The 14,991-nt window shown below is 46.2% G+C and overlaps 1 protein-coding gene across 1 annotated transcript in view; it reads right to left on the reverse strand.

Annotated features, from left to right (window-relative positions):
* The window catches only part of LOC138471997 (tumor necrosis factor receptor superfamily member 8-like), a 321,803-nt gene that overhangs the window by 151,314 nt on the left and 155,498 nt on the right, over positions 1–14,991 (reverse strand). Inside the window, exon 6 of the mRNA XM_069609903.1 lies at positions 10,409–10,569. Within this exon, the coding sequence (XP_069466004.1) occupies positions 10,409–10,569 (161 nt within the window). The remainder of the gene's footprint in view (positions 1–10,408; positions 10,570–14,991) is intronic.

Consider the following 14,991-nt stretch of genomic DNA (forward strand, 5'->3'; position numbering starts at 1 on the left):
CTTTACACGTCTGATTTGCACTCCAGAGTGCAAATGATGAAATACTGCGCAGAGGGGACCTGTTTGCACACATACGCTGTCCCCTCTGGGCAATTTACATTTTAATATAAAACGAGCTCCAAAGTATCTGTTTAGCACGATACAAGTAAAATACGCATTATGATATAAAAATCTGTTCAAAAGAATGTCGCATATTTCAAGTTCAACTGCCTCCCCTCTATACAGCACTCAAAGCCCTCCTATCGGGGGGCAACTTAAACCAATAAAGACTTCTCAACTCTCACTCAATAAATTCCACTTTGATGGTTTATACAAAAACGTCACCAAGCTGGCTTCCCCATTATTATTATTATTATTATTATTATTATTATTATTATTATTATTATTATTATTATTATTATTATTATTATTATTATTTATTGTATTTATTGAGCACGAACCTAGCTTCGAGAAGCAACAGAGCGCTTTACAGAGGTATGCAACTATACAGATACATAACGGAGCGCTTTACAGAGATATACAACAGAACAGATAGACAGCGAGGGTTAGGATACAGGGGGGCACAGAGGGGGGCGTGTACAGCTGTACCGGGTGGCAGGGAGAAGAGGAGGGCAGGCGCAAGGGGTGACGTGATGGCCTAGTTGTTGAGGAGAAGAGACTCATTGAAGAGGTGGGTCTTGAGTTATTTTCTGAATTGTACAAGCATAGGGGCGAGTCTGATGCAGATAGGGAAGAGGTTCCATACTCTTGGGACATAGGCAGAGAAGGCTTGTTTTCTCATCCCTTCCAGTTTGCCCATGTCCTAGCTTCTGGTGGTATGCTGTCCGCCGGAGATGCTGAGTTTTTCCACGAGGTAGCTGGGTGACTTGAGGGCGACTGCCACATTGATGATGCAGCAAGACTTGAAGGTGATTTGTGTGGGCAGTGGGAGTCAGAGAAGGTCGATGAGGGCCGTGGTGATAGGGTTGTATCGGCGTAGACCCTTGATGAGGCATGCAGCCACATGTAGGACACTTCTCAGGGGCACAAGGGAGGACGAAGGGAGGCATTTGAGGAATGCATTGCCGCATCCATGTGGGATAGGACCAGTGCTTGAACAGTGGATCTAAAGCTGTCTGGAGGGAGGAAGGGCTTGACCTTCTGCAGGAGGGAGAGCTCATACTAAGCTAAGTTTTCTTAGCTATGTGGGTCTTGAAGGAGAGGTGTCTGTTGATGTGGAACCCAAGGGACTTGGTGCAGCTGGTGAGCTTGGGTGTGAAGCCCTCAAAGTTTATGGTTGATAGCCAGGTCTGTATGTCTAGGTGTTCGGTGTTGTTGGTGAGGAATAGGAATTCGAACTTGGAGGGGTTGACCATCCCACCCACTCCTTCATCCAACATCAGCATCCTTCTCAACCCACGCAAATGCACCCTTTCTGACTCTGCCAACATCTGTGCACCATTGAAACTATAAACCAAAAAAAAACAAGTCATCTCCATCCAGGTACACACAGGAACTCTCTAACAGTAAACATGCAATTTACAAACAAGAAAAGATCTAGAGAAAAACACAATTAGAAGAATTTCTCACCACCTCCAACAGTCTCTGCTTTGCCTGCACAATCTTCATCACCACTGCCAAAGCTCATTACTACACCACATCCATAGCAGAAGCCTCCGACAAGAGCAGAGCCCTCTTCAAGAATATCAAACACTGCTTCAGCTTCCTACTCACCTCTGCAGTACCCAGATCCACAAATCCCTGGAGAGATGCGATGTACTTAACATGTTCTTCACAGACAAAATCGATAAGATCCATTGCCACATTGACAACACGTTACCCATCATAGGCACCCTTGCTATACCACCATGGCATGTTCAAAGACGGTCAGAATTCAGGGCCCTAGCACTTGGAACTCACAAACATCCTTGTATCAGTCAAGGTAACTTCCTGTGAAGACAACATAATCTCCTCACACTTGCAAGATATCTTCTGAGACACATTGAAAAGGTGTCAGATCCTACCCTTACTAAAGAAGCCCAAACTAGGCCTGGAAAACCTAGCAAACTTCCACCCAATTGCTCATGTACCCTTGATTGGGAAGGTCATCGAGAAGACCATCCTGCTCTAACTACACAAAAAGACTGCCCCACCAAACCTACTTTGTGAATACCAATCTGGGTTTCAACCTAGATGCAGCAATGCGACGCAACTATCCAGGTCATCGACAAGGCACTCCCCATCATGGACAAATGTCACCCATTACTCCTGGTCCTGTTTAACGTCTCTGCTGCATTTAGACACAGATCAACACAAAGCGCTACTCAACACCATGTCCTCCTGCATGTGCTTCAATGTTGCAGTCAATCTGTGGTTTGACTCCTTCCTCACCAACAGACATCACCTTGTCCATATGGGCACCTACAGATCTCAACACTTACCAGTGACCTACAGAGTCCCACAAGGCTCCATCCTCGCCCATTCAATGTCAACTTCTACATGGAGCCACTGGGGCACTATTGGCCATATTCTACATCAAAATCCATCTATATTCTGATGACACACAGCAATATCTGATGGTTAACTGTCTTGGGGACATTTCCAATTCAAACACTGCCTCCTCACCATTTACGCCTGGATGTCAAGTGCCTACCTGAAGCACAACCCTATCAAAACAAAGTTCATCCTAATTGGGGGTGCCACCAAATGCAAGCAAGCTCAGAACTGGCAGGCGCAAATGGATCTCAGTGGCTACTCCCCCCAAGTCACCCCTAGTACAAATTGACTTGGCATTGATTGTGACTTCACCTTCAAAACACAACAACAAGAAGACACAAATGCCATAGTATTGAATGCACCTGCACCAATTCAAACCCACCTCTTCAGACTTCAGATCTGTCATACAGGCATTAGTGCTCTCCCAGCTGAATGGTGTCAACACCTTCCTGACAGGTGTCCCAGCCACTACTCTGACACACCCTGAAAGCCTCCCAGCATGCAGCAGCATGCCTCATCAAAGGACTGAAGAAATGTAATCACATTTCCCCTACTGTCTACAGCCCTCTAAGTTTGCATTACCTTCAAGAAAGTCTGCATCAGCTACCAAGCGCTAATGTCTAAGGCGCCATTGTATTTAGCTGGAAAGATCCCCATCTCAGGAGTCAACGCAACATCTGGAATCCAACACGTGCAACGTGAAAACCAGAAAGCAAGCATTCTCTAACTCCCACTCTCTAGAACAACCTTCCTGTTAACATCAGGCTGGCTTCCTCGCCACAGTGATTCAGGAAATATGTGAAGTTGCTGCTCTTCAAGGAATACTTCATGAACAAATCAGGATTATAGACCGGCAAGGCGCTCTCTCCACTACCACTGCATTCCACTCCCCTTATTCTACATCGCACCATTGCTTTCTAGCTAAGTGCGCAGTATACAAATCACCTGCATGATTCCAGAATGCAGGCAGCAGAGGCAGCAGCATAATCCTGTAGCTCCTGACCCTCTTCCCTTGATGATTATGAACTCTAAAAAGAAAATTGAAACTGCGGAAAACCCAATCCCCAAGAAACCATAACCAGCTTCGAGGATGGAGGAGACACCTAGTACACAGGATATATACTCTTTGCTGTTGAAGATGGCCCAGGATCTTGGAAAAGTCGTACAAGATGTGGGAGATGTCAAGTCTGCTATGGAGGATATTTCCTTGAAGGTTCATAACTGGGCTTTCAGGTTTCAGCCTTAGAAAGTGGGTCTGCATCCATCTCCACTGAAATGGCTGTGAGCTTCAGAGCCTATAACAGCTTAAAGGAGGAAGTTCAGAAAGGGAAAGATAAACATCTGGAGCTGGATTTGAAAATTAGAGCCAGGAACATGAGGATGGTTGGTGTTGAGGAGGATATTTCAGAGGATTTGATGAAACTTGCCTTAGACATTCTGAAAACCTCCTTTCATTATGATCAGGTTATTCTGGGTGATCTGGATAACGCTTATAGAGTTGTCAGAAAGGATGGACCCAAAACCAGACAAATCCTCATCTCCTTCACTTGCACAAGGATTAAAGAAGAAGTGCTCAGGTTGTCAAGGTATCAAGGAAAAGCCTACTATAAAGGGAAACAGATTTTCCTTTACCCTGATTTTCCCGAGGAGTCTTTGGCCATAAGGACATCTTTCAAGGTGGCTAAAGATATGGCTAAACTTGTTGGAGTGAAGGCTTTTCTGAATAGGAATAATGTGCTGACTCTTGTCCTCCCTGGCGGGGATAAGTCCACTTCAGATTCTAAAGAGGCAGTAAATTGGCTGGAGCCATTGCTTAACAGAGACATTTAATGGTACCTTTAATGATTAGTTTTTTTTGTTTTTTTGTTTTGTTTTGTTATGACAAAATGGCGCCTCAAGATGGCCACAGTTGAACGTTTTCATTTTTGAAAAATACTCTCACTCTGCTCGTGCATCGCATCGGTCCGCCCGTGGGCTTTTACCAGAGGTTGTTTCAAGAAGGAAACTTGCTGGATGGCGGAGTCACGTGACACGATGTACGTTGCGTGTATTCTTGTGATACGTTGTGCGGCCGCGTCATAGTTTGTGTTATGGTGGCGGATGGACTTGCTGCCGGGCTATGGACTACTGTCTCGGTCACGCTCCGGACTTCCCTGACTGTTTGATGTGCAAAGAGAGGAGCGGGTGTGCGAGGAAATACTTATGCTCACCGAGAACCAAGAAAGCGGCGTCTTCCTGTTGTAACATTTTCAGTGAGTTTTCATACATCCCGAAGGCAGGCAGTCATGTAGGCAGTCATGTATTCCGAGGGCACGCAGTGAGGTATCCCGAAAGAAGGCAGCCAGCTGCAATCAAGGCAAGGACTACTTACGGCAGTGATATTCTGAGTTGTTTAAACTGATCTGCCCATGTGTAATCATAAGGTTTCTGTCCCGCCCATAAGCGATAACTCCAGTCATCATTGTCCTTTTTAAAAGTCTTTGCGCCCCCAACCCGCGGACTTCCTTTGGGCCAGCTCCACAGTTGAAAGACCACTGACCTAAAACATGCTTCCTTGTTGCTAACGCCGATGTTTTGGGTCTGGAGCCTAGAAGCACCCCATAGTTAGCCAGCATGATTTATTTCAGACTGTAATGAATATTTAACTTAAGTGTGTTACTTTCATGTGTATGGCAACAGGCCTGTGGCGTGTAGCAGGAATGATTATTTTTAGTGCAACCACAGAGGGTTTCTGTTAAGCCTAGAAGCTCTAAACCTGAAGTCTGGCATTGGGCTCGTGTTTTTCTTTTATGTCTGATCCTTGCATGCAGTGTGCAACTGCTACCTAGTACACATATTTTAATATACCATGTTCATGTCATTTTCATTTATATTATTTTTGGACGTTTCTACTTTGCACGTTTCGAATTTAGGTATGGCTGGGGGATGCATTTGTTGGGCGCTCCTGATTGCAGCGGACGTCCGTCCCGGGATGGTTTATTAATTCTGTTGGGTCCTTGGTGTTCTGCCCTCACTCGCTGGAGACCGCTAATAAGTTAATATTGGGGGTTGTCTCTGGTGGGAGGGCAGGGGAGGATTGATTGTTGGTCTTCTTGTGTATGTTGTTTTGCTGTCCACTCATTGTTGCTGGCAGCCTTTAAGTGATTCTGAATGTGGTTCACCTGAGCTCTCGGAACCCAAGGCCTGCACCACGTTAATCTGGTTTATGGGCTACGGATCTAGCGCCTTCAGGACATTTATGACCGCCATTTAAACTGTGCAGGAACATGATTCTTTTGGGACCACGTTTATGACATTGTATGCAATGTCAAATGTTGATATGTTGATTGTCTCCGAATGTGGTGCATTCGGGACTGACACGGAAATTTGAACTATGTATATGGCATTTTTCTGTGCTTATATAACATCCTACCTGTTTCAGAATTGTTTGTGCGGTTTGGGGGTCGCAACGGTCAGGGCTGTATACGTGTGCGCACGAGTGAACTGGATTTTAGGTGCAACTGTATACCTACTTCTGTTTCTTTGATAATTCTTGGCTGTTACTATATTATATAGGTAATGCAGATTTTGTGCAGGTGGGTGTGGGTAATTTTCAATGTTTGCTGTGGGTTGGTCTTGTGATGGTACGCTGTTCTTATGGATACGGTGGGTGATCATGTGTGTTATGGGAGGGCTGATCTGGGTTAGGTGGAGTTTAGCGGGTGGTTTGGAGTTGCATCTTGCAGTTTTGTGATACTGGGTGGGGAGGCTAGACAATTTCCCTTCAGGCTTGTGGGGGGGTGGGGAGGTGTGAACTGATAATAGATGGTCTTCCACCTATTTCTGAAGTTTGGTTGTACCTGGGCTGGGGGTCTTGGATGTATTAGTGGTTTCTCTGGGTTGGGTATGATTCAAGGGCATTGTTTTTGGGGTGTTCATGATGTGAGTGTTCTTTACCCAACAAGCAAGGTATCTGGTGGGGGGGGGCGGTGGGTGGTGGTATAGTTGGCTACCCTAGAGTTTATGTTTGTATTGAATAGATGGATTGTTTATGTTAAGGTAATTCGGGTTCATGCTAGTGGGATTGGGGGCCCATTGTGTCAAGGTGTATGGGCAGAGTGAGGTGGGTTTGATGTTGTGTGCCTTGTTTAGTTTTATGGGGATTGGAGGTGAAAATGGGTGAGGTAAGATATAGAGGTTGGGGATTTTCAATTATCATGGTTTGTGCTGTGGAGTCACAGATTGGGTTCATGCTGAATGGGGAGGGGGGTCGGGACATTGGGACTTTAGAATGTATTTTATGTACTGCTACTTGGGTTTGTGGTCGTTGTTAGCTAACTGCATCAGTTTCAGCGGGGGTGGGTTGGGTGTTCTGGGTGTGGGTGTGTATATTTTGCCAAGTTCTTTTCAATTGTTTGTGGAGACTTTGGATATTACGTGGGAAAGTTCTACAGTGAACATCATAGTGGGTGAGGAATTGAGGTTGGTGACTTGGAATGTGAATGGATTGAATAATGTCAAAAAAAGGATGAAAGTTATGCAGTTCTTAGATGAGTTCAAGGGCGATATATGTCTCCTGCAGGAGACTCATTTGGCAAAGGATGAAATTGAGAAATTGAGGAAAGGTTGGGTGGGGACGGTATATGGTGCCTCGTTCAATACTAAATCCAGGGGTGTAGCGATATTGTTCAGAAAGAATATTCTGGTCAAGGTTTTGAAGGAAGTGTCGGACAAGGAAGGGAGAATAGTTGCTCTGCTGCTAGATATACAGGGCCTTGAGGTGTCCTTATGTAATATTTATGCGCCCTCAGTGGATGATGGGTCCTTCTTTAGAAAAGTGGCGCAACTGTTGCAGGATTTGGGGTCCAGGAATATTGTGTTGGGTGGAGATTTTAATATTGTACTGGACGTGGCATTAGATAGGAGTGGGAATACCCCCCTAAGGGAGGCGCGGACAAGCAACATTTAGCTTTGGCGGATTTACTTTTGGAACATGACTTGAGGGATTGTTGGAGGCTGGAACATCCTTCGAATAGAGAGTACAGTTTTTTCTCAGGAGCACATTCAGTTTATTCTAGAATAGATCTGTTTCTGACTGCTGGTAGGATGATAGAGTGTTGTGAAGCGTGTGAGATTGGTAGCATACTTTTAACTGATCATGCCCATGTGGTCTTACATCTGGAGGCTTTGAGAAAGGAAGTGGACTGTTTTGTGGAGTGTAATCATACTGGGGAGATGCGTCCTAGTATAATCTGGGAGGCTTTGCAATGACGATACGGGGCCACCTAATTGGTGTGTCATGTGGACTGAGAAAAAAGAGCATTGATAGGGAGACATTTTTGGGGAACAAACTTACTGAATTGTCAAGGAGAGTTATGGCGGATCCAGTTTGTATGGAGGCAGTGTGTGAACTTAAAAGGGTGAGAAGAGAGTTGAAAGCACTAATAGATGAGCGTACTGATCGGAGTAACTTTTATCTTCGGTGTGCCTATTATGAGAAGGGTGAAAAATGTAACAGGTGGTTGGCTTATAGATTGAGGAAGCGGGAGGCTGAGCGATCTATTCCTTCAATTCCAACTCAGGATGGCAGTATATGTTATCATCCGGGTGAGATCAACAAGATATTCCGGGATTTTTATGCAGAACTTTACAAAAATGAACTGGAGGTGTCTGGTGAGGGTGAGGAATTTCTAGAAAAAGTAGACCTCTCTAGGATTACTGAGAATGATTCAAAGTTGCTGGAGGAGGATTTTTTGTTAGAAGTAAAGAAGGCTATTGGTAAGTTAAATGCGGGGAAAGCCCCGGTGCCGGATGGTAACCAGCAGAGTTCTATAAAATGCTGCCGGATTCGGCACTCCAGGTTTTACGGGATATGTATATGGAGTGATTGATTAATGGAATGCTTCCGGAAACTACTAGGCATACTCTTCCTTCGAGTTATAGGCCCATAAATCTTATCAATGTTGATAATAATATTCTGGCGAAAATGTTGGCGTGCAAGTTGGAACGTCTGCTTCCGTCTTTGATTCATGTGGATCAATTCGGTTTTGTGAAGGGTAGGAAGACCTCCAGTAACATTAGGAAGATCTTGAATATTGTGTCCAAGGCGAATGGTCAGGAAGGGGATAGTGCTGTTTTGTCCTTAGATGCATAGGAAGCACTTAACAAGCCCATTAGTTTTGACTCAGGCAGCATTTTAGCACTCCCAATAGTTTTTGGCTCAGGTGGCGCTTCAGCATGACCATTCGGTTTGGCTCATAGTTGGAGCTTCAGCGCCACCTTGTGACTGCATAGTTTTGACTCACAGGTGGCACATTTACACCACAATTCCTTTTGGTCCCTGTGGGGCGCTTTAGCCATACCACTGGTTTTGGTTTGTGTGTTGCTCTATAGAACCACATTTTGGGATTCTGCCATGGGTGTAATTTTAGGGGGGGGACAGGGGTGTGTGTCCCCCCCAACTTTCATGGCACACCATTTTGTCTCCATTCATTTGGCTTGGGCACCTTTTCTTCAGATGTCCTGTCCCCCCCCCAACATTTTCAGCAAAGTTACTCCACTGGATCCTGGAATATTGTAAAAGCTATGTGGGATGTGACATGCAACAGACAGTGCACACTCAATGGCACCAGGAAGAATGGCTGGAAGAGGGGAGTACAGGGATGCTGCACTCCTGTCGTATGTCAGTGCTCCTGCTGCGATACAGGCCGCCTCCCCAGTCTCTCTGCCTGAGACCGGGGAGGAGGCCTGTGCGAACAAAGGATTTCCATTTGGTCACAGCCAATGCCTGGTGTATAATTAAGGTTCCTAGTTTTATGGTATGTTTTCCCTTTATTTCCGTAATATTTATCCATATTTATTTTTGGGCAATTGTATCTGTATTTATCCATATTTATTAACAATCATATAAAACGATAATTTACAACCCGTATTTTTCTGCAATTATTAAAATAATAAAATGATGTATTAAAGCACACGCACAGACATACAGGAAAGAAATGGAGTTGAGTTACTCTATGTGAATGTCAACTCCATTTTTACCATGGCACCGAACCCCTGCTTTTGATTGCTGCTGACCTAAAATATATGGTGTCAGCAATTAGAATACATTCTATTTTTGAGCCAGCTTTTAAAGTCTCCATGCCCTCCATGACAGCATGCGGCACCAAGCACAAAGAACTATATATCCATTTTTGCCATCTTTCAAAATAAATACAGACAGAAAACAGGTTGATTTCCATCTGTATTAATGTGTAAATCAGTACAAAGGGAAAGGCCGGGAGCCTTGAAACCATGTTTGTCAGTGATAAACAATAATCTTGATTAGCAATGATAGGTATCATTATTGTTACCCTGTGCAGGCTTTCTGCTTTCGGATTACTGGTGCCAGTGGCTGTGGGTCAGTATCAAACCCCAAAAGGCTGATGTTTCCTTTGCAAACCCTTATCTTCGTTTCTTTGACATATAAATGCTTAAGTCACACTGATGATACATAGCAAGACTTACATTTGTATCCAAAAAATAGCATTAATATTTGATCCAGCCTTCAATACTTTACTACGCAGAACGTACATCAGAACGTAAATTAGAAGAGAGCCCATCCATCTGATGGCCAGTTTGCTCCATCAACCATTGGCAAGATCATGGTCAGGAGCAAGGTCTTGAGTCAAGTCCCTTTTCTACAATTTTCCAGCCACGAGTCGATCTAGGAACGAATTTGCTTGATCTTTCTCCTGCAAGAGGATTGACTGACCTCCTCCTTTCTAAGGCTGGCCGAAGACATTCACCAGCGGACTCACAAGGACCATAGTGTAGACCACTGTCCTCACACTGCAGACTGTCCTTTACCCTGCAGATCTTCGCCATCAGATACACAAATAAAAACACACCCGACTGCCACCCAAGCTCAGGGCCTTGAGCACTGCGTTGCGAATGACAATTGCGTGAACTTCACCTGTGCTTGACGGTGGGACAGGAGGACGATTGAACTCAGTGGCGTTTGGCGGGTGGCTTGGAGCAGGCGGCTGGGAGCTGGCCAGATTGTCAGGATCATCACAGGCCTGGTCCTGTTCTGCACTTCCTTTGCCAACCGGTATTTTGTTTGTCTTGGTACAGCTGCACATAATGGACAGAAAAGTGATTATGGTACTTAATCGGGAAAGCTATATTATCTCTTGAGTTTACATTAAAGAACGTTTTTACATTTTAGTATACTTACGATTTTAGTGAGAGTTATGACAATGACTATTTTAATGTGTTAACAAATCTGAACTCAGAACTCGAAATATTGAAAAAAACTGGACTGGACTTAGTACAGGAAAGTGCAAGAGAACAGAAAGGGAGGAGAAGATATTGCAGGAGTAGTGGTGAGGGGAAGTGGAGATGATGGGAGTTGAGGAAGGGGATTACAGAGGATGGGACTGTAGAGGTGTAGAATGGAGTGGAGGTGCAGGTAGATGGGGGAGTGGAGAGGAGGGGTAAGGGAACAGAGGAAGAGTGTGTTAAGATAAATGGCGAAGAGAGGTGGTGCATAGAGAGAGGGGGAGCAGTAAGCAGGGGTTATGAAAGAAGGTAAGAAGAAAGGAGGAGAAGGCAAAGGAGGGGAGTCTAAAGAGGAGGGGAGTCATGGGGAACAGAGAACAATAGAATGGAGACGAGGGGAGAGGATGGAGGGGGGGAGGAGGCGAAAAGTGGAGCAGGGAAGAGGGTATGCTGGACATGAAGAGGAGCAGAGAGGAGGGGAGTGGAGAAGATGGCACTGGTGAGAATGGGCCTGGAATGGATGGGATTGGAGAGGACGAGACTGGCGAGAAGAAAAGAGAGAAGAGAAGTCCAGAAAATGGGACTAGGCAAAGGGGAGCAGAGAAAAGTTGTAAAGTGTGTGCAGGGCCAGAGTGTAATTGCTCCCTGACTCACCGGCACTTCAATAGGCTGATGGAATATGTGTTTGTCTATAGAACACACTCAAAAGATAAATACAGAAAGGATGAGCATCGCCAAGAAGGAAGTAGATAAGGACGAGCGGGTGATATCCAATGATCATTCTTTTCATGACCAGATGATCAACAGAACACATTGGAGGTCATTACGACCTTGGAGGTAACCATGCCGCAATTTGCGGCATGGCTACCTCCATTCCGGGTACCGGGTCCGAGATCACTGAATGGGGAAGTAAGTACCGGGCCATTCCAACCTTGGAGGGCCCGGTATTTCCCCATTCAGGGAACCCGGACCCGGTCCATCCTCATTCCCCTTTGAGCCCCCATAGGGCTCAATGGGAATGGGGAGGATGCTAACAACGGGCCCGTTGCTGGGGGGGCTAAGGGGGCTATAGCCCCTGATCTTTTGGTTGTAGCCCCGGATAGAATCTCAGGAGCTACAGCCAAAAGACTAGCTAGCCCCCAGTCCCAACAGTTCCGACATCAGCTTAGCCCCAGGTCTTTTCCAGACCTAGCAACTCCCCTGCTACCATCCCAGTTTACTTCTCAACCCTTCGGCAAAGCTTTTTGAGAATATAATGTAGGACTACTTGATGGACTGGGTAACAGACAAGAAGGTCTAAGCAGATTGATGTACCCCCTCCCTACCCTGCACCCTTTAATAGGGGGGGTTTCCTGTGAGGCACCTGTGTTTAAAAGAAAGTGGTACAGCCCTGGATCTCCCATCAGCTGTACTGTCATTGAAGTGCATCTCTGCAGGTGTGCCACACGAGGAACCCTTCAAATAATAACAACTGGGGGCATTATATGTGGTTTCAACAAAAGTGCTGCTAAGGCAATTAACCCCTAATCTCACTTTGGACGTTCAAACTTGCACTCCACGCCTCTGTAACCAAACAAAATACCTGGTTGATCCGGCCTCTTTCAGGTGTGGCGCCCGGTTGCTTAAGGTGGCGCTGTAATCGCTGCCACGTCCTGGGATGAAACTAGTCACGTGTTGTTTTCTCGTGAGAAAGTGTGCTGCACAGCTGTTTAGCACACCAGTCCAGGGCTATGCCCATATGCTGCGCCCTGCTTCCGGCAGGAGCGAGGCACAGAATCCTCACCACCACACCCAGGCTTACTGTGCCATGCTCCCAAAGGAGAGAGAGTAAGGCATCCCGGACTGTGCCCCGGTGGGCTGCTCTTCATTTCTTGGCTGCTGGAGGCAGTGGCGTCGCCAGGAATCGAATTTAGGAGGGGCACAGAGGGGGCCAAAGACAAAAGTAGGGGGGCACAGACAAAAGTAGGGGGAGAACATAGTCACTGCTATGTTGGGTGGGGGGAACAAGAGGGGGCACAGGGTTTCACAGGGGGGCCCGGCCTCCCCCAGGCCCCTCCCTAGCGATGCCACGTGCCATACACAGGCTGGGGCAACTTCTCTGGGTCCCCCTGCTGCTGTAAAGTTGCCAGTCTGCTTCGGGCATATGCGGCCCTGCCTGAGGGGACTTACTGGCCCACTCCCCACGCCATCAGAACCTCTGGGGCTGCTCCTGACATCTGCAGACGGGGTTAGGAGTCTGTTGCGGCTCTATGCTGCTGCTGCCTCGGCCCCCCCACCCAGCACACGTGGCCTGGGGACTGGTGACTATGGCCCAGACATGGAGAACCAGCCACGTGGACCATCCATGCAGCCCTGACCAGGCTGCCTTGAAAGTAAGGGCGCAATATAAACAGTGTCCATATAAATAGGGTGACCAGACGTCCGGGTTTTCCCGGGACAGTCGTCCAAAACCCGTCCGGGATTTTCACGTTTGGGGGGCTACGGTAATTAAAACTGTAATTATTATTCACAACACTTTCAGAATTTTGAAGGTGGAGGTTTGGCTCGAGCCCCCAACCTCTCAGAACACTTACTGACTGTGCCACAGAGACTGGCTTGGAAATTATTGTATGGCAAGCCATGTAATATCGATTAGAGCTCACGCTCGTTTTGAAATAACATGCCCCGATTCACAGACAAAACTGCACAAATGAGATTATATACAGTTTATAGAAAGGAGAAGTGCTGGAAATATGGTTGGGGGGTGGTTGTGGGGGCGTGTTGGGGGAGGGGCGGTAATTGGTGGGCTGCGATGGGGTAGTCCCTCTTTTATGTTGTTGGCTGTCCCGGTTTTTTGTTTTGAAAATCTGGTCACCCTACATATAAAGTGCAAAATCCTTGAACTAATTTTAAAAACTATTGTTACATTTGTAAACATTATAATGAAAATGCTTTGTTAAGGGTGGATTTGAATAAAAAATAACCCTCAAAATTGCTGGTGCAATGGGGCAGGGCCAGAAACTCTGTGGGCCTCATTACACGGTAGGCGGTGGACCAAGGTGCTACCTTGGACCATGCCGGTAAATTACCGGCACGCCTTGGCGGAAAAGGGAATTACCGCCCTACTCCAAGGTTGGTGGGGCGGTAATTCCCCCTTCCACCATTGCCCTTCCCCATTCCCACTTTTGCCCCATAGGGCATAATGGGAATGGGGAAGGTGCTAATTACGGTACCGCAAATTTGCGGTGCCGTAATTAGCACCAAGGTCCCTTTGCGGGTTGGGTTTTAACTCCTGCAAAAAGCAGGCGTTAAATTCCCCAACCCACAAAGGGACCTCGTAGTACGGCGGTAAGGGTTAACGGTCACCGTCACCATTAACGGTGACCGTTAACCCTTACCGCCGTCCGTGTAATGAGGCCCTGTATATATAACATACTGCCACTAGGAGAAACCGACGACCAGTTTATACAGCTGTCCGCCTGTAGTTTTTTCACTTGTATATATAATAAAGTGTACTAACCTGGTGTTTCCTTCTTGTAGGGGCTGGGGCACGTCCCTTGCTCGCCACCTGTCCTTCCTACCCCGTATCCAATGTGGCACACCCAGGGCGATCCTTGAAAAGGAGAGTGTTTTGCCTTGCCCACCACCTGCCTCTCACCAAAGGCAACACATACCATCCCAGGTTACATTGAGAATTTGGGTTTAGAGAACGGATGGGGGCGAACGAGCAATTGCTCAATGTTGAGATCATGAGTAGCATATATATGTTGGCAAAGAAGGATCTTAGCGCCTTCACTTAAAGATTTGAAACAATGTCGTCCTGAGTTACTATATTGGGGATCAATTGCAGATTTCTATGATGCCCTGAAGCTTCATAAATTCTTATCACTGGCTCTAGCTATAAGAATGGACGGTCGCCGTAAGGCTGCACACTCACACTGGAATATGCACTCAATTATAGGGGCACACCAATGGTTTTTTATTAGCAGGAATTGAAATACCTCTGTAATATGCATTTAAACTAACTAAATGATTGATGAAATGTTGTCCCCTTTTTCATGACATGTACTTTTATCAAATTGTCTCCTCAATAAGGAATTTCACAAGTACAATAGACCTCAGAGGGGTAAGGCAAGGTCTCGGATGACCTCAAACAAACTATGCTCACCCCCATTTTGAAGAAACAGGGATAACCCCTTGAACTATCGCCCCCATATCCAATACCTCATTTTTGCAAAAAATATTGGACAGGGTTGCATGTGGTCGGATCGCGAATCACTTAGATCGGTACCCTAT

The sequence above is a fragment of the Ambystoma mexicanum genome, chromosome 8 (genome assembly GCF_040938575.1).
Source record: "Ambystoma mexicanum isolate Mex_15411 chromosome 8, UKY_AmexF1_1, whole genome shotgun sequence".
Lineage (NCBI taxonomy): Eukaryota > Metazoa > Chordata > Amphibia > Caudata > Ambystomatidae > Ambystoma > Ambystoma mexicanum.